Source organism: Aquarana catesbeiana, linkage group LG03 (assembly GCF_042186555.1).
Source record: "Aquarana catesbeiana isolate 2022-GZ linkage group LG03, ASM4218655v1, whole genome shotgun sequence".
Taxonomy (NCBI): Eukaryota; Metazoa; Chordata; class Amphibia; order Anura; family Ranidae; genus Aquarana; species Aquarana catesbeiana.
The window spans coordinates 280,516,982-280,543,881 of NC_133326.1; the positions used below are offsets into that span (position 1 = coordinate 280,516,982).

Below are 26,900 nucleotides of genomic sequence, written 5' to 3' on the forward strand. Positions count from 1 at the left end.
ACATTTGTTTTTTAAAATCCAGTTAGAAATTAAAACCGTGCATTTGACCGATGCAGTGTGCTACAGATATTTGATGGCCTACAATGTAGGTATATTACTAAAGGCCATGTAAATGTACCTTAACCACTTCAGCCCCAGAAGGATTTACCCCCTTCCTGATCAGAGAATTTTTTGCGATACGGCACTGCGTTGTTTTAACTGACAATTCCGCGGTCGTGTGACGTGGCACCCAAACAAAATTGACGTCCTTTTTTCCCCACAAATAGAGCTTTCTTTTGGTGGTATTTGATCACCTCTGCGGTTTTTATTTTTGCTCTATAAAAAAAGATCGACCATTTTGAAAAAAAAAAGCAATATTTTTTACTTTTTGCTACAATAAATATCCCCAAAAAAATATAAAAAAACAGATTTCTTCCTCAGTTTAGGCTACATATTTTTGGTAAAGAAAATCGCAATAAGCGTATATTTATTGGTTTGGGCAAAAGTTATAGCATCTACAAAATAGAGGAAAGATTTATGGCATTTTTGTTATTTTTGTTTATTAGTAATGGCGGCAATCTGTGATTTTTATCGGGATTGCGACATTGCGGCGGACACATCGGACACTTTTGAAACTATTTTGGCACCAGTGACATTTATACAGCGATCAGTGCTAGAAAAATGCACTGATTACTGTGTAAATGACACTGGCAGCGAAGGGGTTAAACACTAGGGGGTGATCAAAGGGGTTAACTGTGTTCCCTCAGTGTGTTCTAACTGTAGGGGGGATGGGCTCACTAGAACATGACAGAGATCACTGCTCCCGATGACAGGGAGCAGTAGATCCCTGTCATCTTGCAAAGCAGAACAGGGAAATGCCTCGTTCTGCCTCTCTGTGTCATGATCGCGGGGTGCTGGAAGATATCGAGTCCACAGGCACACTCATGCGGTGCGCATGCGTAGCCGTGCCATTGTGCCGACGTATATCGACGTGCGCTGGACAGCAAGCGGTTAAGAAAGCCACAATCTCAGGGAAAATAGTGACCTTACATTTGCTATTACTTATAGCTAAACTCCAGGCCAGGGGTGCCCAACTGCTAGCCGATGGGTCACATGCGCCCTCTGATGTGGCTGACCACCTCCTGCTCTGGAATAGTGGGTCAGCAAGCCCAGATCGCGGGTTCCCAACCCCCATCCCCAGGCATCAGTGTGAAGAACGGAGCTGGCACTAGAGGAAGCCGAGCCGATGCTTCCTGTTAAGCGCCAGCTCCTGTCACAGGCGGAGTGATACCAAATGCTCTCTACTGCAGCCACATGCTTCCTCTGGCGCTGGCTCCTGTCACACTGATGCTCGGAAATGGCAGGTTGGGAACCAGCCAGCAATACCTGCCAACAGTACCCACAAGCAATACCAGCCATGGAGAACAGCCAGCCATAGCCGCCTGAGGAACAGCAGCAGCCAGCGATACCAGCAGGAATCCTGAGGAAGAAGTGAAGATTGAGGTCAGTTGAGGTGCAGGTAAATCACAGTGCATCTGTGTGAAAGCAGCCTTAGGCCCCTTTCACATGATCGGTCTGATCGGGTTCGCCTGTCTGTTTTTCAGGTAGACGCAATCAGACTCTCCATTTACCTCTATAGAGCGGCAGATGTAAACTGACTTATGTCCGTTTACAACCGCCTATCTCAATATTCCCCTTCTGTCTGGGCAGATCCGATCAGAGGGTCCATAGAGTAGAGCGGGCTGTGTCCGTGTCTGCTCTGCATATGGACACGGACCTGTCATCTGTCCGCTCCACTCATTTTGACCCGTGACCGGTTACCAAGTTGCTAAAGTGGCTCTTCAAAAGGTTGGGCACCCCTGCTCTAGGCATACAGATTGACACTTTGAAGTGTGAATGGTCTTATTGGCTAAAGGATTTGCATCTCTGTCCACCCAATCTTGAGATTTACACAGCCCTATCCATCATCTCATTCAGCCTGGTGACCTGACATTTCTGAGTTGCAGTTAAAAACATAGTTCCAGTTTTGCACACATTTAATAAATTCACCCAGATTCATATTACAAAAAATGCGCCTTTTTATGAAATTTTTTGCATTGAAGTTTGCAGAGCCCTGCAACTGTAATCAGTAAATTGTTGATGCAGTGCACGCGCTCCTGCAAATTCTTCCCCCAGCCCCACTGTACAGACCTTCTGTTATGGATCTGAAAGTACTAAGCACTGGACAACAAGTACAATGGTGTTGTGACGGATGGGACTCACTGTTTCTATTCACAGTTTCTTTTGAATGGATCTATGAATGTATGACATGGTTGTGCAGGCAGAGAATGAAAACAGGATGCTTTAGGACAGGGTGGTTTTGATTTAAATCAAGTCAATTTAAATCACGAATTAAATCACTAGTAAAAAGGCTTGATTTAAATCAACTACATTTAAATCATAATTTTTAAAGAGTAACTGTCATCTCTGACCTGCTGTTGACTCACCGACAGTCCCATTCACTTTAATGTGACGGCTGGTGATGCAGCAGTGACACAACAAGGTGAGGGACGTGGAGGCAGCAGGTGAGTGGATGCCCGCTAACAGGCACTGCCATGATGGATCTGAAATGACAGGTGCTCTTTAATTGTAAGGACTCATTCTTGCTGATAGTTAGAATCTTTAATAATTGCAAACAAAATGAAGGTTTCCTATTTAGAATAATAAGCTGTCGGGTTAGTAAAACAGCAATATCAGAACCGATTTTAGGTTAATCACACATAGTTGGAGAACTACTAAAATCCTTTTATTTATTTAAAACAATAGCATTGCCAGTGCATGTTATCTTACAGAGCTTGGATTCATTGAAAGAGTTTACCAAAAATGTAAATATTGCAGGATATACAGCCTCATGCTACATAACTAAGCTCCATTTCATGCTGAATAAGCTAAATTATTAATGTATCTTAAATAGAAAATTATCTTTAGATAGATTTTACTCCAAAAGCATTTTATTAAAAAAATCAGATTTAAGTAAAAAGAAAAAACTCTGATTTTCTATCCACTCTGCTTTAGGAAGAAGGGTAATTCGGGAAGTTTGGGGGCAGTTTGAGGGTGAGGGGCTGGGGAATGTGACCATGTTTCAATATAGATGTGGCCTTTACTTTATGCAACACAGCTAGGCCCCATCCCTGCCCCAGCCTGTGATTGGACATTGAAGGAGAAACAACAGACTGATGAGGTCATCTCACTGCTCTGTCCTCCTGTTAGCATATTCCCTGTTGGCACATCTGAGCCTTGGTTCACACTGCGGTTCCTTGCAGCCCAGTTTATGCAGGCACAGCAGCCCGTTCGTTTTGAATGGGCTGTTATCCCTGCAGGAAACACAGGGGAAAGGTCCATGACCCTTTTCTAAAACCGCAGCCACAAGGAAACCACATGGTGCTATGCGTTTCCATATACAGAAAAACACGCCATGTTTTCCAATACGGGAGAGTGGCATTAAGATTTCATGTCACCCCCACGCATCTGCTAAACAGCAAGTTTTTGCTGCGAGAACGTTTACAATTTACACACCTTCCCACACCTGGAATAGTGTGAACCTAGCCTAAGTGCAGAACACTCGGTTGGCTTCAAATACTGCCTCTCACAGTCTCCTTTGCAGAGAATTACGAGAGGCTGATATCAAAATAAATTGAGGTATTTCTACTAGTTGCATATTAATACATGCTTTAATATAGAAAAAAAATGTAAATACACAGATGCATTCATTTCTGGCTTATTACTATCTGCTTGGAGTTTACCTTTTTTGCTCTGATTGCACTGATGAAAGGTGAAACTTTACTGTTTAGCTTACTACTTTTACCTTTTAGTTTATTTCTCTATTTTTTTAACCTGGCATAGATGTTCCAACAGTGCTTCTTTTGTATTCTAAAGAATAGGTTCGCCTTAATTGATTAGCCTTCTACTAATTATTATTTGTGTTACAATGATATATAGGCATTAGATATGATGATGTACTGTATTAGAATATACAGATCGTTAGTGCTGGTTCATACCAGAACGCAGTGTGGGAAACCCGTGTTCTTGTGTGTTTCCTGCACCACATTCAAAACGCACTGCCCTTGCGATCCTGCGACCTTGCGGTCTTATTCTGTCCATAAATTATACAATTTTCTTATTCAGTTTACTTTTAAATTTACTTTTAACTATGTAGTGCAAGGGCCTGCCTGATTGCATAAAAATGTAAATTGTTTAGGTTTGACCTAATATTAGAAGGTTTTGGTAAATCTAAAGGAAAATTGTACAAGAAAATTGTATAATGTATGGCCAGTCTTATGCCCCGTACACACGGTCGGACATTGATCGGACATTCCGACAACAAAATCCTAGGATTTTTTCCGACGGATGTTGGCTCAAACTTGTCTTGCGTACACACGGTCACACAAAGTTGTCGGAAAATCCGATTGTTCTGAACGCGGTGACGTAAAACACGTACGTCGGGACTATAAACGGGGCAGTAGCCAATAGCTTTCATCTCTTTATTTATTCTGAGCATGCGTGGCACTTTGTCCGTCGGATTTGTGTACACACAATCGGAAATTCCGACAACGGATTTTGTTGTCGGAAAATTTTATAGCCTGCTCTCAAACTTTGTGTGTCGGAAAATCCGATGGAAAATGTGAGATGGAGCCTACACACGGTCAGAATTTCCGACAACAAGGTCCTATCACACATTTTCCGTCGGAAAATCCGACCGCGTGTACGGAGCATAAGTGTGTTCCTAATGACACACCAAATGCAGATCTCAAATGCAGTGCATTTACCTGCAGAGGGTCACATGTTACTGAAGTACCATGCAATCTGGATGTAGTGCGCTTTAAAAGTAGTGCATGCATTACTTGTGATGTGGTGCAATTTCAGACCATTCAAACGAATGGACTGAAAATCGCACCACACTGAGATTGTATGGGAATCGCACAGGAGTGTGAACCGGCCCTAAATGCTGCATAGAATTTTTTGAATGTACTTTTAAGCAGACATAAGATACAAACATATTTTCTTTGTGCTTGACTTCACGGAGATTGAATGTAGAGCAATGTACTTTTCAAGTACCTCTAAAGTGTTCCTGTACTCAGGATGCCCATCTGAATGTTAGGCTCATTCTTTAACAGCTTCTCTTGTGTCTATGAAGAATATAATAGCCACTTTGTTGCTTTAGTGCCAAGCAGTATTTGTCTACCATTCACCAATGTTAGTGTTAGATACTGGCTGTTAGCATGATAATTTTGTGTACAATTTTTTTTTTGCAGCTGATTTCATACACAGTGTGGTTTCCAGTAAGATAATTTTGTCAAACAACTCACGTGATTCAGTTGTGGTGTTAAATGAGTGTGTCTGTAATAAGGATGCAAGCATGCAATGTAAAGTGATAGATGTACACTTCATTTTATCTTTCTATTTCAAGTGACATCAATGTGTTTGATCTGCCCGACTGCTAAATTGTTATGTTGTGACCTAAATTTAGAGCAAGATCGTATTCATGTAGGACTAAACTGGACAACATTGGTTGAGCTTTTTTCTTTCTTTTCAAATAATTTATTCCAATTTTCTGAGCTTCTTTTTTTATTAAACATAAAGTATAATGCATAGTAAGTAATTAGATATTTTGAGTTTTTATTTAGTAAATCAAGTCATTTTTGAAAACGCCTTTTACATTTTTACAAGCTCAGTCTTCCATATTTTTCGGTATTGTACTAAATGTAGAGATTTACTAGATGGCGCTCTCAGTGGCCCAGTTCAATGACTTATAGACTTGCATTATAAGAAGGATCAGTAAAGCACCACCACTGTATAGCACTGCATAACAGGAAGCCTGTGTTTGTAATAAATATGGCTATCCTTTGTACATACGAGTATTTAATTGCAATAGATATAGGAAAAAAAAGAGGTTAAAAAAAAAATTTAACGTAATAATAATACAGTTTTCATCAAGTTTATATGTTTGTCAAACGTAAAAAGAAAAAATACATAGAAAACATTATACATTTTCTTAATGCCAAAAATCTGGGCTGGTATATCTGGATAGTTGCACAAGAGAATTTTACAAACTTCTGTATATGTTGGCTCCAAATTATTACTGAATGTAATGTAGTCTGAGCAGGATAGAGTCACATAGAGTTTCCTGTGCTGATTTATAAACATACAGTTCCTCGTGGCCTTGCAGTTAGACTACAGTAAGCACAATATTAATCACCTATTCTAGCTTCAGTAAAACACAGACACTGTTTAGAGAATTCCAATATCTGGCTGTCCATTTAAGACTTGCATGGTGGTGAACCTATCTTTTCCAGGATAACACAAGATCAAGATCTTTTTACTGTTTTACTTTATAGCTACTAATATATTCCACTCTAAATTTACCTAATCTCTATGTGCATTTACATGTGCTTTAAAGTAAATAATTGAATCAAATAAAGTTGTCTGAATGTCAGGGTTTACATTGAACATTGTGGATGTATTCTGCTGTTTAAAATATGGGGAACATTTTTTTCAACCACACATCAAACCACACTTTTTTTTCAACCACACATCAAAGTAACAGTGTTCTATCCACACGGAGGTTGTTCCGCATAACAATGAACACAAATATATTTCTGCCTCCTTGGTATGTTTTCAGACATCTCTGTTTATTCCTTCATAGGGCAGAGCTTCCCCAGTTTTGGCCTTCCTGCTGAACTTGTCCCTTCAGTCACCAGACTGGACCCGTGGTCTACTGAAATACAGACTGCCACTTGCTTAGTTCAGATGCACCAATCTGTTTTGACGTGGACTTTATCTGTCCATTCACAATCTTCAACTCTCTCAGATGGTGGTCTGGCTTGGTGGCCTATCTTTTTAGGCTGGACAGACCTTGATGTGTGTTCCCCACGTGTCAGGCCGCAAGCTGCCCTTGCAGCACAGAGTCATAACTGACCTGAGAATACAATACAATGCAAACTCCAATCAGTTGCGCACATGTTCTGGGACTCTTTCCCTGCAGAAACAGGCATGAGCTGTATCTTTACACAGACTGCCCATCTGTCACACTGTATAGACCACACTTTATTTAGGTGAGCCCATGTCCCATCTTAGGCCAGCCATAGACAGTTAATTTATTTCCTGCAACTACACAGACAGCGTTGACGAAGGAACCCGTACCTTGGAGCCATTGTGTTCTCCCGGGGGGGGGGGGGGATTTCGGTGGAAGACGTTCCTGCCGGGAGAACACAGTGATTATTTCAATAATCACATATAATATCTGACAGGCTGGTTGTACCAAAATTGATTGATCGATCAACTTGGGTACATTCAGCCTGCCCATTCATCGTTCGAATCTTGGCCGGTTCTGCAGTAACCAGCCAAGATTTGAACCGTTTATGGACGGCTTAACCTACTATGTGTCAAGTGAAGTTTCCTCAACTACAGACATAATCTGCAAAGACTCAAATTTCTTGACCCCATATAACTTTGCACAGTGGTTAAGTGGCTAACACTTCCACCTGGCAGCATTAGGGTCCTCAGTTAGAATCCCAACCACGGCACAACCTGCCTAGAGTTTGCATGTTCTCCCTGTGCCTACGTTGGTTTCCCCTAGGTACTCCAATTTCCTCCCACACTAAAAAGACATGCTGGTAGGTTAATTGGCTCCTGTCTAAATAGGCCCTAGTATGTGTATGCATGAATGTGAGTTAGGGACCTTAGATTGTAAGCTCCTTGAGATCAGGGACTGATGTGAATGTACAATATAAGTACCTATAATAATCAGCTGTGAGAACTTAATTTTCTTAGGGTGTGCCAGGGCCCCATTTAAACTTGAATTTAACCAGTGAAGCTTCTTCAAGTATAGGCATTATCTGTGAATGCCTATACTCCATTAATCTAGTTAGGGCCAGACCTTATCTAGCTTTGCATGTGTCAAGTGAAACCAATTCAAGCACAGATATAATCTGTGAAAACCCCACATCTGACCGAATATCTATTTCTGTGACTTCAACTGGTCACCAAGGAAGCCCACATGTAGCATGTCTTGGCTCCCAGTTACTGAGAAATCGTTTTGTAGCTAGTTATTCTGTCTGTGAGGTTCTTGCAACTGCTGTCCTCCAAGAGGATATACAGCTACCATAATTGCAGCCATGTTTGTCACCATTCAGTGCCTTGAAAAAAATGGAAAGTGTATGGCACAACTGCAAACCTACCAAGACATGGCCGTCCACCTAAACTGACAGGCAGGGAGGAGCTGCAGAGATCCACAGCTCATGTGGTAGAATCTGTCCAGAGGACAACTATTAGTCGTGCACTCCACAAATTTGGGCTTATGGAAGAGTGGCAAGAAGAAAGCCATTGTTGAAAGAAAGCCATGAGACGTCCCGTTTGTAGTATGTGAGAAGCCATCTGGGGGACACAGCAAACATGTGGAGGCAGGTGCACTGGTCAGATGAGACCAGAATTGAAATTTTTGGCCTAAAAGCAAAATGCTATGTGTGGCGGAAAACTAACGCTGCATATCACCCTGAACACACCATAGTGAAACATGGTGGTGGCAGCCTCATTTTGTGGGGATGCTTTTTTTCAACAGGGACAGGGAAGCTGGTCAGAGTTGATGGGAAGATGGATGTAAAATACAGGGCAATGTTATGCTGCGTACACACGGCCGGACATACCGACAGAAAAAGTCTGATGGGAGCTTTTCATCATATATTCCAACCGTGTGTATGCCCCATCTGACTTTTTACGTCGAAAATTCAGATGGACTTAGATAGAGAACATGTTCTATATTTTTCCGACGGAACAAATTCCTATCGGGAAAACCGCTCGTCTGTATGCTGTTCCGACGTACCAAAAAATGACGCATGCTCTGAAGCAAGTACGAGATGTCGTACGTCTTGTCCCGTCGTACGTGTTGTACGTCACCGCGTTCTTGACGATCGGAATTTGGTGTGACTGTGTGTATGCAAGACAGCTTGAGCGAAATTCCATCGGAAAAACCTTCAGAGTTTATTCCGACGGCAAAACCGGTCGTGTGTACAGGGCATTAGAAGAAAAACTGTTAGGGTCTGCAAAAGACTTGAGACTTGGAAGGTTCACCTTCCATAAGGACAACGACCCTAAACATACAGCCTGAGCTACAATGGAATGGTTTAGATCAAAGCATATTCATGGGTTAGAATGGCCCAGTCAAAGTCCAGACCTAAATCCAATTGAGAATCTGTGGCAAGACTTGAAAATTGCTGTTAACAGATGCTTTCCGTCCAATCTGACAGAGCTTGAGCTATTTTGCAAAGAAGAAAGGGCAAAAATTTCACTCTCTAGATGTGCAAAGCTGCATAGAGACATACCCCAAAAGATTTGCAGCTGTAATTGCAACGAAAGGGGGTTCTACAAAGTATTTACATGAGGGGGCTGAATACAAATGCACGCCACACTTTCAGATATTTGTAAAAAAATGTTAACCATTTATCATTTTTATTCCACTTCACAATTATGTTCCACTTTGTGTTGGTCTATCACATAAAATCCCAATAAAATATATTTACGTTTTTGGTTGTAACATGACAAAATGTGGAAAATGTCAAGGCGTATGATTACCTTTTCAAGGCACTGTATGTAGGTGGCTGTTGAACTGGTCCACTTAAACGCACACTGCCCTCCTAAGATCTCTAACGTTTAGATGCAAATAAGTACATTCTTAATCCAGTACTCCGGCTGTTACTCCAGTCAGTATATCATCTTGCATGAGACATTGTTGTTGTTTTTTTTTTTCTTTAATAGGAATAAAAGGGTGACTAATTAGTCTCAATGCCTATATTCAGGAAGATACCATGTGAGAGATTATATAAAAATAATGCAAGCTTTTATACAGTTAGTATGTGAACTGACTTCTCAGAATTCATATAATCAACAGACAGTTTCTTGTTAAGTCTATAAAGATTATTTAAAGTGAAACACTTCAACATTTCAAAATATATTGGGGGAGATTTACTAAAACTGGTGCACACAGAATCTGGTGCAGCTGTGCATATTAACCAATCAGATCCTAACTTAAGCTTGTTCAGTTTTGACAGTAAGGCCAGGTTCAGGCCGGGTTTACATTGATGCGACACGACACTCGTCCTACTTTGGATCCGAGTTTGCCCTGCGACTTGAAGTCAGAGACGGGTCCGACTTCAATGAACGGGGATCCGACTTGAATCCCCGCCAATACCAGGCACTGTGTTTGGTATGAATCTTGAGGGGGGAACTCCACGCCAAATTTTAAATAAAAAACCGGCATGGGTTCCCCCTCCAAGAGCATACCAGGTCCTTTGGTCATACCAGACCCTTATCCGAGCATGCAGCCCGGCCGGTCAGGAAAGTGGGTGGGGACGAGCGAGCGCTCCCCCCCTCAACATGGGGAGGTGGGTGCTTTGGGGCAGGGGGGCACACTGCGGCCCCCCCACCCCAAAGCACCTTGTCCCCATGTTGATGAGGACAAGTTCCTCTTCCCGACAACCCTGGCATTTTGGTTGTCGGGGTCTGCGGGCGGGGGGCTTATCGGAATCCGGGAGCCCCCTTTAATAAGGGGGCCCCAGATCCCGGCCCGCCGCCCTATGTGAATGAGTATGGGGGGAAAAAAGTGTCAATTTTTAAAGTAATTTATTAGGTAGCTCCGGGGGTCTCTTCCGACTTGGGGGGGGGGTCTCTTCCGACTTCTCCGCTCCCCGACCTCTTCTCCCGGTTTCCGGTTCTTCTCCCGGTCTCCGGTGCCTTCTGCTGGGCTTCTCCGTTATCTTCTGCTCTTTTGCACGCTCTTTTGTTAGTGTTGGCCCAGTCTTCTCCATCATCTTCTTCCCTCTGGTCTCTGGTTTAAAAACCGGTCTAGTGTGTTTTTTTTATTGACACTTTTATCCCCCCAGGTGAATGGGTAGGGGTACGATGTACCCCATACTCATTCACATGGGGCGGGGGGCCGGGATCTGGGGCTCCCTTATTAAAGGCGGCTTCCGGATTCCGATAAACCTCCCGCCTGCAGACCCCGACAACCAACGGCCAGGGTTGTCGGGAAGAGGCCCTTGTCCTTATCAACATGGGGATAAGGTGTATATAAAAAAACCCAATAAGGGTAAAAGCTGCACTCAGGAAACCAAAAACAAAATAATGAAGATAAAAGACAAAAGGAGATCAAAAGCTGCCAGCACTCTAAAAGTCCAGTATCTAACTCTAAAACATGTAGTAAACCGATGAAAAGTGAAATGAAATATATAAAGTGTATAGGATCTTTAAATGGGATCCTACAATGTGACTTAACATAAAATTATAATGAGCAAAATACAAAAATATAAAAGTCAAAAAATAAACAAACAGCATATATTGCAAATGCATGTGAAAAAAGAAAGAAAGCTGAAAAAAACAAAAACAAAACAAAAATCCATGCAGGAATGTTCAATCCATAGGTAGATACAACAAAGCACCCATCCGAGAGAAATGTGAAGAAAAAACGCCAATAGATGATCCACCATGAAGTGAGTATATAGATTCCGCTTACCGGACGGCGATGACTGCTTTTACGGCAGTCTCGCCCAGCATAGGGATTAGGGTCTCCCAAGACCGAGGATACACCGCAGGAACAACGGCTTTAACAGTCAGTCGTTTCCGGAAACATAAAACAGAATACTCCCATAGCGTAAAACCGTATGACAAAAGAGGATTTATTAAAATAAAAGGAATCACACTTACAATGTCGTGGAGAACATAAAGCGTAAGGGATATCAAAACAAACAGCGGTGTCTCCGTATGCCGCGATTCACTTCCCGTACTCGTAAGCCCATCCAAGAACGTGATGACGTCACCGCCGTAGGCTCCTCCCTATGCGTTTCGTCACGATAGGACGTCGTCTGGGGATTGTTTATTTTTTTACTTTTATATTTTTGTATTTTGCTCATTATAATTTTATGTTAAGTCACATTGTAGGATCCCATTTAAAGATCCTATACACTTTATATATTTAGCGATGCACTTTTCATCGGTTTACTACATGGGGATAAGGTGCTTTGGGGTGGGGGGGCCGCAGTGCGCCCCCCTGCCCCAAAGCACCCACCCCCCATGTTCAGGGCATGCGGCCTGGCATCATTCAGGAGGGGGGGGGCGCTCGCTCGTCCCCACCCCCTTTCCTGACCGGCCGAGCTGCATGCTCAGATAAGGGGCTGGTATGGATTTTGGGGGGACCCCCACGCCGTTTTTTCGGTGGAGGGGTTCCCCTTAAAATCCTTATCAGACCGAAGGGCCTGGTATGCTCTTGGAGGGGGAACCCATGCCGGTTTTTTATTTAAAATTTGGCGTGGAGTTCCCCCTTCAAGATCATCAGAGCACAAGTCGCATGCCAAAGTCGGATCATGCAAGACGGCGATCCGACTTTGATCTGACTTTAATGATAGTCAATGGGCTGAAGTAGGATCAAAGTCGGACCAAAGTAGTACAGGGAGCATTTTCAAAGTTGGACCGACTTGTGTCGGACCAGTTAAGATGGCTCCCATAGGGAAGCATTGATTTTCACACATCATACGACATGAGCTCCCAATGTCAGAGTGTTTGTTGCACCATTGTAAACTCAGCCTCACACTTGTACGACACGACAGTCACACCACTATCATCCTACTTTGCTCTGCGACATCAGTCCTACATTGGTCCTACATCCATCTGACTTCAATGAACAGGGATCCGACTTTGATCCCCGACAATACCAGGCACTTTGTCTGGTATCAATCTTTGAATCTTTCGGGGGAACTTCACGCAAAATGTAAAAAAAAAACGGCTTGGGTTCCCCCTCCAAGAGCATACCAGGCCCTTTGCTCTAGTATGGATTTTAAGGGGAACCCCCACGCTGAAAAAATTACTTTATCTGAGCACACAGCCCGGCAGGTCAGGAAAGGGGGTGGGGACAGGTGAGAGCCCCCCCTCTCCTTAACTGTACCAGGCCGCATGCCCTCAACATGAGGGGTGGGTGCTTTGGGGCAGGGGAGGGTCCTGCACCCCTCACCCCAAAGTACCTTGTCTTCTGTCTCTGCCGGGTCTTCTCCACTGTCTTCTTGCTCTTTTACCAGGTCTTCTCCCTCTGTTCATCTTCTGATGTTGACGAAACGCTCTCTCCCGCTCTAATGCTGGGTGTGTGGTGTGCTACCACTTGTATTGGCATGGGGTGGGGTCCTTGTCCTCATCAACATGGGGGCAAGGTGCTTTGGGGTAGGGGGCCCCCTTGCCCCAAAGCACCAGCTCCCCCCCATGTTGAGGGCATGTAGCCTGGTACAGTTCAGGAGGTGGGGCGCTCGCTCGTCCCCACCCCCTTTCCTGACCTGCTGTGCTGTGTGCTCAGATAAGTGTCTGGTATGGATTTTGGAGGGGGGACCCCCACACCATTTTTTTCAGTGTGGGGGTTCCCCTTAAAACCCATACCAGACAGAAGGGCCTGGTATGCTCTTGGAGGGGTAACCCATGCCGTTTTTTCTTTTTTTTTTTTTTTTTTTTTTATTTGGCGTGGAGTTCCCCTTCAAGATCATCAGAGCACAAGTCGCATGCCAAAGTTGGATCAGACGATCCGACTTTGATCTGATTTCAGTGATATTCAGTGAGCTGAAGTAGGATCAAAGTCGGATCAAAGTAGTGCAGGGAGCATTTTCAAAGTCGGACCGACTTGTGTTGGACCAGTTAAGACGGCTCTCATAGGGAAACCTTGATTTTTCACACGTCATGCGACATAAGCTCCCAATGTCGGTGCGTTTGTTGTACAAGTGTGAACCCGGCCTAAGGCTCCGTTAACACTTGTGCAACTTGTCATGCGACTTTGGAGCCATAAAGTTGCATGACAAGTCGCAGCCCATTGATTTCAGTGGCACTTGTTCAAATCTATGCAATTCAGAAAATGTTCCTGCACTACTTTGATGTGATTTGAGTGCTCGAGAGTGTTAAAGTCACATCAAAGTTGAACTCAAAATCGCACAACTTTGGAGTCACACTACTGCGAACAAAGCCTTAGGCCCCTTTCACACATGCGGACCGTATGTCCGTATTTCATCCATCCGTTTTCGGATGAAATACGGACATACATGCATCCCTATGGGATAGCGGGTGTCAGCGGATGTACATCCGCTAACACCCGATGTCGTCCGCCTCCGCTCTCGTCCGATTCTGCGGACGGAAGAAAATCCTATTTTTCTATCCGTCTGCAGAGCGGATCGGAGGAACACGGACAGACGGTCCGTGTTCCTCCGACCCCTCATAGGGGAGAGCGGAGATCTGACAGGGCGGTCCCTGCACAGTGTGCGGGTCCCGCCCTGGCACCTGCCTGCTCAGCTGGGGAAAGCGGAGCGATCCCCGCTGAGCAGCGGATAAACACGGGGCGGATCAACACGGATCCGTCCCGTGTGAAAGGGGCCTAAAACCGAGAAGTTGATTGGTTACTATGCACAGCTGCACCAGATTTTGTGTGCACCAGTTTTAGTAAATCTCCCCCAACTTGTTTGTCTTTAAAAGTTCAGTTTATTACAGTTTTTCTCCAAAAAAAGATCAATACAATCAGTAATGTTTTTTGGCATAGGTTTTTTTTTTACATTTGTAATTGAAGTTTACCGCTTTTATTAGGGTGACTCCTATTACATGCATTGCACTTAGTTCAGCTATTTTTATTTATTTATTTTTAAATGGTTTTAAAAGCTTCAGCCAGTCATCTAATCATTTTTCTGCATGTGGTCATTTGTAGTGAAGCATCTCAAGAAGATCCCGAGGATGATATGGGTATGGTACTCTCAGATGAAGAAGAAATACTCAATAGCTCAGATGAGGATGAATTTAGCTCGGACTCCAGCAAAGCAGATCTTGATAACCTGGAATGTAAATTGGTATGTAAATATGCCTACATGTAATGCAGTTCTCTTCCTAGGTATGCATGTAATGCAGTTCTCTTCCTGGGTATATCTAGGATGTTCTGGTTCCTCACTAGTACATTTGTATATATTCTAATAGCATTAGTATGGCATACGCGAAACGAGTTCCTGTGAATGCTACACAGCGCGCCAAGACACAGCCAGTGAAGATGGCGCAGTGTGACTCCTCCTCACCGACGGCTCCGGAAACCTCTTCTTCCCTGCCACAGGAGATTGAGGTTGATACTGATGCTATCACAGGTCCTATCCTGGAAGCCATAGCGGCTTCAAAAACGGAGCTTGTCAGCCGTATAGACTGCTTGGCGTCGGAATGCAACCTTATCCGACATGACCTGGATAAGATTAGGGGCAGACTGACAGCGGCGGAGGATCGCATATCTGAAGTGAAGGATGTCTCTCACTCACAGAGCTCACAACTACATGAGCTGAAAGACATGGTCCGGGCATTGCAACACAGAGCGGATGACGCTGAAGACCGCCAAAGCAGGTATAATGTAAGAGTGGTGGGGCTCCCTGAAGGGGTGGAGGGGTCATCCCCGTCGACATTTGCGGAGCAATTCTTTAAACAACTATTATCTCTGGGGGATCTACCCCCAACTTATGTTGCAGAGAGGGCCCATAGAGTCCCCACGGGAGCTAGACCGTCAGGTGCCCCACCCCGTCCATTTTTGGTCCGGTTCCTCAATTATAAGGACAGGGACATGTTGGCTGAAGCAAGGAAGCATCAGGAACTCAAATATGAAAATGCTAAGATCATGTTATTTCCTGATTTCTCAGCGGAGACGCAATGCAGACGTCGATCTTTCACTGATGTCAAGAGACGGTTCAGGGAAAAAGATCTGAAATACAGCAGGTTATATCCAAGTCATCTCCCGGTTCAATATAAAGGCGCTGTGAAATTTTTTGATACCCCACAAGAGGTGTGTGACTGGCTGGATACAAACCCATGAGTTGTTCTCATTGCAAGCAGGTTTCTGCACCGTGGTCTTGTTTCTTTGTCTTTTTTCTTTTTTTGTTTTTTCTAGATTATGGTCAATGTTTTCCCATTTTTGCTGAGTTATGTTTTTCTACAAGACAAGCTTTTATGGCCGCACTGGAGCTGGTTTCCTGTGGTAGCTCTGAGCTGTTATTGGAGTGTAACTCCTAGTTTTTCAACATGAAAATGACTGCCATGGGGGGAATGCTCTTTACGTCTAATACGTTGTGCCCTTGGTTATTCAAGCTGCGGTGGGAGTCGCATTTTCATGATTTTCATATACCTGGTTTTTTGATTCACCTATTGTTCTTAAGGGTGGTCGGGTGCAGGCTTTTCCCCTAAATAAACTACTGCCGGAGGCTCCTGTGAACTTCACGGACTTTTTCTACAATCAACATATGCCGAACTTTCGATCTACATGGTGGAACTCTCCTAGGATTGTTTGTTCTCGGGATCAAGCTGCATACCGGACAATCTTTCTTTTTCTTTTTCATTTTAAATTTTTGTTTTGTTTGGTTTTGGGTTGGAACCTTGTTATAGGTTCTACAGTTTCTGGTATGATAGCAGGGGGGGTTTTGTTAGACCACTGCCACGGAAATTACATAGATTCTGCACGTATGTCTTTAATTATACACATGTCCTCATATAGGGCGTTCCCGCAAATCTCTTCTCCCTCGCAATCTATCCTGGAAGTCTTATGTTATATCAAATCTTCTGATGGATAGTAGAATCAAAATTCTATCATGGAATGTCAGAGGGTTAAACAGCAAGTTTAAAAGAGCGGTGGTTTTTCAGTACCTCAGGCAGATGAAACCACATATCGTCCTCTTACAGGAGACTCACCTGGAGGGCAGCAAAATTCTGTCTCTATGCAAACCTTGGATTCAAAGGGCGATTCATTCTACTTATTCCACTTATGCAAGAGGAGTGTCTGTATTAATAAGTAAAGCCATAGCTTGTACAATCCATCAGGTGATTACAGATCCGGGGGGACGATATGTGGTGATCTCCTTAGAAGTATATAATTATAAATTCATGTTGTTCAATGTATACTTACCTCCTCCGTTCCAGGTAAAACTACTATATGATTTAATGGTGACGTTGGCTCCGTTCCTTCATATGCCAATGCTCCTTATGGGTGATTATAATGCCATTCTGGACCAGGTGCTGGACTCCTCCAATGCCACTGGGATGGCCTCGGTGGACCTCTGTTCCTGGGCAGCTATGGCAGGCTTGACAGAAGTATGGAGATGGAAACATCCAGATGTTACTGCATACTCGCATTTATTCTCCACACACAGATCTTCCGCAAGGATTGATTTTAGCTTTTGGAAATGCTCCCTTTTTAAAACATGTATGTGCATCAGAATATTTACCCGGAGGGGTATCCGTTCATAATCCTCTTATGCTTACATTGGCGTTTCCCTCGGGAACAAAAAAAAGGTGTTGGAGGTTATCACCAGGATGGTTATTGGAGGAACAGGTGTATACGCATGTTCAAAATTCCGTAGAAAACTATTGGAAATCTAACGAAGGTTCAGTAAACCCCAACGTAGAATGTGATGCCTTTAAGACAGTAATAAGGGGGGAGTGCATTTCTGCAATCAGTTCGGCCAAAAAGGATCAGAGTCATGAGGGTGAGTCTCTCCTTACCAAAGAACGGGAGGCTGCACAGGTTCAAGCGGACTCTCCTTCGGAGGATGGGTATCTATCCTTGTTAGAAGCTAGACGCTCGGTGGATATTCATTTCAAAACGTTGGCTAACAATGAGATTAAGTAGAGGACAGAGACCATTTTTGCTGAGGGAGATAAGAATGGTAGGCTTTTGGCCAATCTGGTTGCTGAACAAAAGACGCCTGTTAATATTCCAGTTGTAAAGGGGGAGGGTGGAACTCTCATAACTGAACCGACAGACATTTTAGAGGAATTTGTACGTTTTTATTCAAAGTTGTATTCCCCCATACCACATTATAACTCTCTAGAGCTAGTCGATTTATTACAAAATCTGTCCATGCCAAAACTGTCAGAAGCTGATGCTGCGTCCTTGGGCGAACCTATTTATGTACTTGAAGTAGAGGCCGCCATACTAGCTTTCCCCCCTCAAAAGGCGCCGGGGCCAGATGGGCTCCCCGCGGATTTCTGTAAGACCTATTTGCCTCAGGTGGCCGCTCGATTGACCAAACTTTTCGCTTTCTGCTGGGAACAGGGAGCTTTGCCGGCGTCCATGGTGGAGGCATATATGGTGCTCCTTCTGAAGCTGGACAAAGATCCCACGGCGTGTTCCTCATATCGCCCCATTGCATTGTTAAATATGGATCTGAAGATTCTCGCCAAAGTCTTAGCATTGCGGGTAGCAAAGGTCCTCTCTACTGTAGTAGATATTGACCAGACGGGCTTTATGCCTGGTATGTCAACAGATTATTTACACATCTCCAACTAGAAGTCTCCGGCAAGGGTCATTGTCTCCATAGACATCGAAAAAGTTTTCGACACAGTAGATTGGTCTTATATGCATAGAGTGCTGGAGGCTTTAGGTTTTGGTCCTGTGTTTTGTCGCTGGATAGCGATGTTATACAGTGACCCCGGACAGCAATAAGGCTGGGTTTGACAGTCTCTGACTTCTTTAAAGTCAGTAGGGGCACTAGGCAGGGGTGCCCCCTCTCTCCATTTCTTTTTGCAATGATGATGGAACCTATTGCTAGAGCGCTACGGCAATCTAGTGAGGTAGGAGGGATTCAAGTGGGGACAATTCAAGAATGTGTGGCGCTCTATGCGGACGACTTGCTCTTGTTTCTTCGAGACCCGGGGCCTTCACTTAAGGCTGCTCTTTTAATTCTGGACAAATTTGCCACATATTCAGGTCTGCGGGTGAATTGGAGCAAGTCGTCTATATTGCCGCTGGGCTCTGAGGCGCAGGCTGGGAGAGATGATACTCTTCCGCTGCGTTGGGTTTCCTCCATTACTTATTTAGGGGTCAAAATCACAGCCAATATTCACGAGTATATGAAGCTAAACCTTCTTCCATTGGTGACTAGATTAAAACAAAAGACACAAATATGGCAGAAACTACCGCTCTCACTGTTGGGAAGAGTGAGTCTAATTAAAATGAAGTTGCTATCTGTTATTCTGTATTTTTTGCGTCATTCCCCTATTTGGATACCGAAATCCTTTTATTCCACCCTTAATGGAATTATAGGATCTTTCATACGGTATCCGCAGGCACCTCAAATTAGCATAAAGACCCTTCAGGAACCATGGGGGCAGGGAGGTTTAGCACTTCCAGACTGGCAAAAATATTATCTGGCTGGTCAGATGGTATTTGCCAGACGTTGGCTGACGGCAGATAATGGAGACTCTGCTAATGTTCTGGAAGCAGCATATATAGGTTCGTATGAAAGTTTGAGTTTGGCCCTATACAGAGGCCTAAAATCTGGATTGCCTAAAACTGTCTCAATGAAAGCTACCATTAGGGCCTGGGAGGTTGCTACCACTTTGGTATCGCCTAGTTATGTGGGAGACACGCCCTCAGCTCCTCTATGGTTCAACCCAAATCTGTCACATTTTTGCTCCATTCCAGATCCAACAGTGTGGTCTGGTAGGGGCATAAAGAAATTGGAAGATATAACCAGAGAAGGAGATCTCCTCACTTTCGACCAACTTAAAGCAAGGCATAATCTACCAAACTCTGCCTTTTTTCGCTACCTGCAGCTGCGCCATGCTTTTAGGGCGCAGTTCGGGGACCGAAGGGTGGAATATCTCCCTTCACCACTTGAAACCATTTTAAAGGAAGAGTATCTATCTAAACCATTATCAACAATATATAAATCCCTATTTAAAAAAACACCGCAGGGGGTAGCCAGTTGCAGGAAACGATGGGAGAAGGAAATTCCAGATATCCAAGGGGAGGATTGGGAGGATATGTGGGATTACCCTTTTAAAAATGTAGTCTCAGCCAGAGATCGGTTAATTTAATTCAAATTTTTACATCGCATTTATTTCACTCCAGCTAGGCTATCACGTATTTTCCCGTCCTCTGATGGAAAATGTTGGAGATGTGTGCATTCCCCAGCGGATACAGAACATATTTTCTGGGGATGTCCAGCAAAACATATTTTTTGGAGGGAGGTCACAGATTGTCTGTCGGAGGTACTTAGCATTCCAGTACCTTTGACTCCTATGCCGCGTACACACGGTCGGACTTTTCGTCTACAAAAGTCCAACGGACGCTGACGGACTAAAGCTGGCTGGTAATCCGATCGTGTGTGGGCTTCTCCGGACTTTCAACTGACTTTTTTAGCCTCAAATCCGACGGACTTTAGATTTGAAACATGCTTCAAATCTTTACGTCGTAAGTACGACGGACCCCGAAATCCGCTCGTCTGTGTGCTAGTCCGACGGACAAAAACCCACGCTAGGGCAGCTATTGGCTACTGGCTATGAACTTCCTTATTTTAGTCCGGTGTACGTCATCACGTACGAATCCGTCGGACTTTTGTGTGGTCGTGTGTAGGCAAGTCCGTTCGTAAGAAAGTCTGCCGCAAGTCCGCTGAAGGTACGTCGGAAGTCTGTCGGACAGGCTGTCGGACTTTTGTAGACGAAAAGTCCGACCGTGTGTACGCGGCATTAGAGTCTGTCTCATTGGATTGGTGGAAGAAGTGGTTCCTGCTCTAGCACATCGCACACTACTGAATATAGGTTTATTTTATGGTAAAAAAGCTATATTGTTGAAATGGAAAAATTCAGCTGCACCCACAATTTCTTTCTGGAAGGGTTTGGTCAATTCAGCAATTCCCCTGTATAAGGCTACCTATAGAATCAGAGGTTGTCCTAAGAAATTTACAAAAGTATGGCAAGCATGGTTGGATACATCAGTAACTGTGGGCTAAACTGATCACCAATCTGTAGGCTGGTAAAATATGGCTGTTGAGTGGGAACTGTTGGGCTAGATGGTGTTTTGTCTCATAGCTGCTTTTTATGTTTCCTGAATTGATTTTATAGGTAAAAGAGAGAAGAATACGCTGTGCATACAGAGGACAGTGCAAATCTATATTTCCATTGTACTCATGGAGTCATATCCAAAAATTTTTTTAGTGACTGTGGCAGTTGGTCGGGACAGGGAAGGGGGGAGGGGGGGCATAGGGGGGTAGTAGGAATATGTTAGTTCTTTAATGTCTGGCCCTACGTGGCGAACTCGAGGACGGGTATGTTGCCCGTCTGGTTTTGGTTTGTATATCTGTGTTGTATGTTTTCAATGCCAAAAATTAATAAAAAGATTTAAAAAAAAAAAAAATGAGTTTACTACTACCTTGTGTATGTTTTTAAGTTACCAGCAAGCAGTGACTTTAAGCAATTTTGATATTTTTGTTTGCAAATTGTATTTTAAAATGTGTTTTTCCAGCTCCATTTTCTTGCAGGTTTCTATTATACTACAACAGCAGTCTAATTGCCCAAGCAACAAATTAAAAAGACTTAATAGTGCTATGAGGATGTGCTGATTATCTCTGATCTGTCCTGAAAGACTAGTGTCCTGGGTTTGATCTGTATAAAGTTTGTATTGTGTCCAGATGGTACCTAGTATGCATTTCCTGCACATGACCTCACAAATTAGTTCAGTATCTGTACCTTGGCAAGTATACCTAACGGATAAGGCCATTATCCAAAGGATCACGATGAGTATACACTGACTTGGCAGCACTGGTGAGGCAGACAAAATCCCAAAAGTTTCCTTTTTCCTTTTTTTTTTTTTTTTTTTTTTTTTTTTACACGAAGGAAGCTATGTTTGCTTAAAATCTAGGTATGCTCTGCTTCCCGTTTTGTAATACAGCACAGTGCTTTGGTGTCATAACAATGTGTAGATGGTGAACGATTTTGTCCCCGGAAGGATTTACCCCCTTCCTGACCAGTGCGTTTTTTGCGATTCAACACTGTGTCGCTTTAACTGACAAGTGCACGGTCGTGCGACGTGGCTCCCAAACAAAATTGACGTCCTTTTTTCCCCACAAATAGAGCTTTCTTTTGGTGGTATTTGATCGCCTCTGCGATTTTTATTTTTTGCGCTATAAACAAAATAAGAGCAACATTTTTGAAAAAAACACGTTATTTTTTACATTTTGCTATAATAAATATCCGCCAAAAATATATAAAAAAACATTTTTTTCCTCAGTTTAGGCCGATATGTATTCTTCTACATATTTTTGTTAAAAATAAATCGCAATAAGCGTTTGGTTTGCGCAAAAGTTATAACGTTTACAAAATAGGGGATAGTTTTATGGCATTTTTATTAATAATTTTTTTTTTTACTAGTAATGGCGGCGATCAGCGATTTTTATTGTGACTGCGACATTATGGCGGACATGTCAGACATTTTTGACACATTTTTGGGACCATTGTCATTTATGCAGCAATCAGTGCTATAAAAATGCACTGATTCCTGTGTAAATGACACTGGCAGTGAAGGGGTTAAACACTAGGGCGGCAGGGAGGGGTTAAGTCAGTACTAGGGATGTGTCCTAACTGGTAGGGGGGATGGGCTGTGTGTGATACGTCACTGATCTCTGCTCCCGATGACAGGAAGCAGAGATCAGTGACACTGTCACTAGGCAGAACGGGGAGATGCTGTTTACATCACCATCTCCCCATTCATCCTCTTCTTTAGGCGATCGCGGGTATGCCCGCGGCGATCGAGTCCGCAGGACCCGCGACCCGACTCACAGAGCTCGCAGCAGGCGTGCGCCGCCGCCGGCACACACTGCGGCAAATTCAGAGTAACGTACAGGTACGTTACTTTGCGCAGCCATGCCATTCTGCCGACGTATATCTACAGGAGGCGGTTGGCAAGTGGTTAAAGTGGAATTCAAGTCCATCACTAACAATTGAGTATTATCTGTGATACTTTTTTTATTTGCACTAACATACTATTTTTTCAGGACAACTTTCGGGGTATGCCCCCTTCTTCAAGGTCCAAGCGATACTAATACACAAAGTTTTAGCACTGCTGAAGTTAGTACTGCTTGGACCTTGAAGAAGGGGACATACCCCAAAAGCTATGGTTACAATCACCTCAAGTAAGTTAGTCACTAACTATTTTTATAAATGATCCTTCCCCTCCTACCTATCCTGCCTACATTGTGTAAAAAAGATCTATATACTTACCTTTTATTTAGTCCAGTCCGGTCACATGATACTGTAGCTCTGGCTTCCACATGTTATGGAGTGCTTGACAATGACTAGGAATTCAGGGAGCTGTGTCCCACTACCAGCCATTGTCGGTGTCCCCTCCTCTCCCCTGCAGCTGCTGCTGCTGACTGTCCCCCCCCCTCCTTCTACCTATCCTACCTACATTGTGTAAAAAAAGATCTGTATACTTACCTTAATTTAGTCCAGTCCAGTCATGTGATCCTGCAGCTCCGGCTCACCTGTTTTATGGAGTGCTTGACAGTGGCTAAGAATTCCAGGAGCTGTGACATCTCTCATGGTCAATCTGCTGTCAGCTCTCCCTCCTCTTCTCTGCAGCTGCTGCTGACTGGCGCAAGGCTGCAGGATTATGTGATTGGAACGGACTAAAAAAAAGTGAGTTTACACATTGTAGGTAGGATATGTAGGAAGACTGGGTAAAGAAACATTTTAAGAATGGTTTGATAGGCTTGAATTCCACTTAGAGGCTCGTTCAGGGCAAAGTGACAGGTTCCCTTTAAAAAAACAACCCCTCCACCCGCTTCTATTCACCTTCCCAATGTACCCTCTCTGTTGCATTCCTCTGTAGCTGTAAATTCGAACACTGTATAAGCTCAATGTTGGTGCTTGTATGCGGTTATTGACATTCTCCTCCTGAAATCACTTTGCCGTTGGCTGCTCATGCCCAAACAGTGTATGTTAGAAGAAAGTCCCATGCTTCACCATACCCGCTCGGCAGGGGCGGACTGAAAACTCATGGGGCCCCCGGGCAATAGGAGATTATGGGGCCCCCAGGCAATCAGAGACTATGGGGCCACATAGTATACACACACACACAGTATACAATCACACAGTATACTCATACATGTACACACAGTATACACAGTGTCCCTGGTCCATACTGTCTATTGGCTGTCCCTGGTCCATACTGTCCCTGGTTTTACTGAGGCTGGCAACCCTGATGGAGCCCCCTAGTGGCCCAGGGCCCTCGGGCAGTGCCCGAGTGGCTCAATGGTCAGTCCGCCCCTGCCGCTCGGTAATACCGGATATTTACTGAGGTCTCTTAATAGAGAGGTAGGGGAGTATATTGTAGGTGGCTGGGGGTTTTTCAGAATAGACAAAGTGACAGATTCTGTTTAAGATGCAGTCAGCCACTAAATGTGGACGGAAACGTTTATATAAAATAGCCTAATAAAAATTTAGACAACCATAAAATAAAAAAAATACATCCAAAGTACTATCATGTACACTTTACAATAACTTACTGTCAATATGCATATTAAATGTTTTTGCAAAGCTACAGTATGTTAGGTGGGTTTGCTGAAAATTCTTTTCCTAAATCTAGCTTTGTAATAAAAAATACACAATAAAGAATATAAACATATAAATGAAAATTGAATAAATGTATTCAGACTTTTTTGTCTGTGTAACATTTGAATGTGCATAATTGTAGTTTCCTAATTATCTGCAAACATTGCCGTTCGCGGATAAATCTGCATCATAAAAACAAATCATTAGGGATATTCAAATTGAATACATGTAGCAAACAAATTCTTGTGCAGCTGACAGCTGTGTTAACCATACCTTTGACCCAGTTCCAGACAACCCACACATTTTGTAAGATCACACCAAGGATTGTTCCCCATTTCAACATGTAACACTCAAAAATTGCATATTTTTTTTTGTATCCTGCAAAAATAAGTATTACTCAGTAAAATGGTAATGTGAAGTGTAAGCTTTTTTTTCTCAGTTTAAATTTTTTGTTTTTTAAGTTTGCTGTATGGCATAGCCGATTTTGCAGTATATTACATTGATTTCCATAGCACCCATAAAACGAGACCACAGTATTTTGTGGGGGGAGGGGCAAATGAGTAATTGCCCTGGACCCCCAGCTACCTGGCTGGACATCTAGACAGCTTTTGTAAGACAGCTGATGTTTTTGCTCTAACATCCATCGGGGTGGATTTACTAAAGGCTAATATACTGTGTACTTTGCAAATACAGTTGCACTAATTTTCCCCAGAGCTTAGTGAATGTGGTAAAGCTTCACTTTGTAAAGGATTCCCAATCGGGTGCAAGGAGAAAAAAAAATAAAGCAAAATGTTTGCTTGCACATGATTGGATGATGAAAATCACGTTTACTCATCTCTGGGGAAAATTAGTGCAACTACACTTTCCAAGAGCACAGTCTATTTATTTGCCTTTTAGTAAATCCACCCCATTGTGTCCATAGACCTTCTGGTTATACAAGAGCACATGGCTTCTGGTTGTCAGTTGACAATATGCTGATAGAGTAGGGAATGTTTACAACCTCTGGCATATATTTTATTTACTGTCTGTGTCCCCATTGGAAGATTCTTCCCCAATTTCCTGTCTCAGCAGTGTGTCAAAGACCCAGAAAGTGATGGGTAAAGCTCTACAATGGAGACATAGACACTGCTTTTAGTAGGGCATTAAAGGGTAAAAATCTGTCATATATTTGTCGCTGCCTGTCCTTCTGTATCAGTGACCCCCGTTACCCTCATTTTGTGTCCTGATGTTACAGGGACAGAACAGGGGTGGGGGTAGAGTTTATCAGTAAAACATGATAAGAGTTCAAACCTTCCACCACCATATCAAACAGCTTCCAATAAAACACATTTTTATATGCAGGAAAAGAGACCAAGAAAGAAGACTAAAGTATACTACATTGCTAAAGAGATCATGAGCTCAGAGAAAGTGTAAGTATTTTACAAACTTCTCTTATTATAAACGCTTAGCATAATTTGGATTCTCACTATTTATTTATTTATTTTTTGAATGAACAGGTTTGTTGATGTCCTTAAGCTGTTGCATATTGTAAGTACAGTACTCTTTTCTTCTCAATTATTTATATCCACTTTATTTGTTTTTACATTATTCATTTATTCTATGACTATACACAAACTCACTTGTGAAGTATAATCTGTAAACCTTAATTGACGCCTACAGTGAGGGAAAAAAGTATTTGATCCCCTGCTGATTTTGTGAGTTTCACCCAAGATCTATTGTTTAGCCTGTTCAAATTATGTTAATTTAACCATTTCCATGGGGTGTAGACACCACTAGTTTGTCTGCTATGAAATTTGGTGTTCAGAATGGCCACTGTGCCACACATTCAGCTTGTTCTGTGAGGGCTTCACTTAACTGACCAGAAGTACATTTCACCCACCTACAGTGAGGGAAAAAAGTATTAGATCCCCTGCTAATTTTGTGGGTTTGCTCACGGACAAAGAAATGATCAGTCTATAATTTTAATGGTAGGTTTATTTTAACAGTGAGAGACAGAATAACAGCAAAAATATCCAGAAAAATGCATTTAAAAAAAGTTATAAATTGATTTGCATTTTAATGAGTGAAATAAGTATTTAAACCCTACCAATCAGCAAGATTTCTGGCTCCCAGGTGTCTTCTATACAGGTAATGAGATTAGGAACACTCTCTTATGCCTGGTTCACACCTATGCATTTTTTAGTGCGTCAGTTTTGCAGAAACACACTACAGTCCATTTAACATGGTTTCCTAGGAAAGGTTTTTGGTTCCATAGGCTTCAATGGATCAAAAGTGTGTATTGAAAAACGCAAAATGCACCTGGAATATGCAAACTGCAGCCTGCATAGTTGTGAATCAGGCCTTAAAGGAAATGCTCCTAATCTCAGATTGTTACCTGTATAAAAGACACCTGTCCACAGAAACAATCAATCAGATTCCAATCTCTCCACCATGGCCAAGACCAAAGAGCTGTCCAAGGATGTCAGGGAGAAGGTTCTAGACCTACACAAGGCTGAAATGGGCTGCAAGAACATCGCCAAGCAGCTTGG

The 26,900-nt window shown here is 43.1% G+C and overlaps 1 protein-coding gene across 1 annotated transcript in view; it reads left to right on the forward strand.

The window, feature by feature from the left end:
- The window catches only part of FGD6 (FYVE, RhoGEF and PH domain containing 6), a 154,778-nt gene that overhangs the window by 56,687 nt on the left and 71,191 nt on the right, over positions 1–26,900 (forward strand). Inside the window, exons 3-5 of the mRNA XM_073620164.1 lie at positions 14,729–14,867; positions 25,714–25,781; positions 25,869–25,899. Coding sequence (XP_073476265.1) covers positions 14,729–14,867; positions 25,714–25,781; positions 25,869–25,899 — 238 coding nt within the window. The remainder of the gene's footprint in view (positions 1–14,728; positions 14,868–25,713; positions 25,782–25,868; positions 25,900–26,900) is intronic.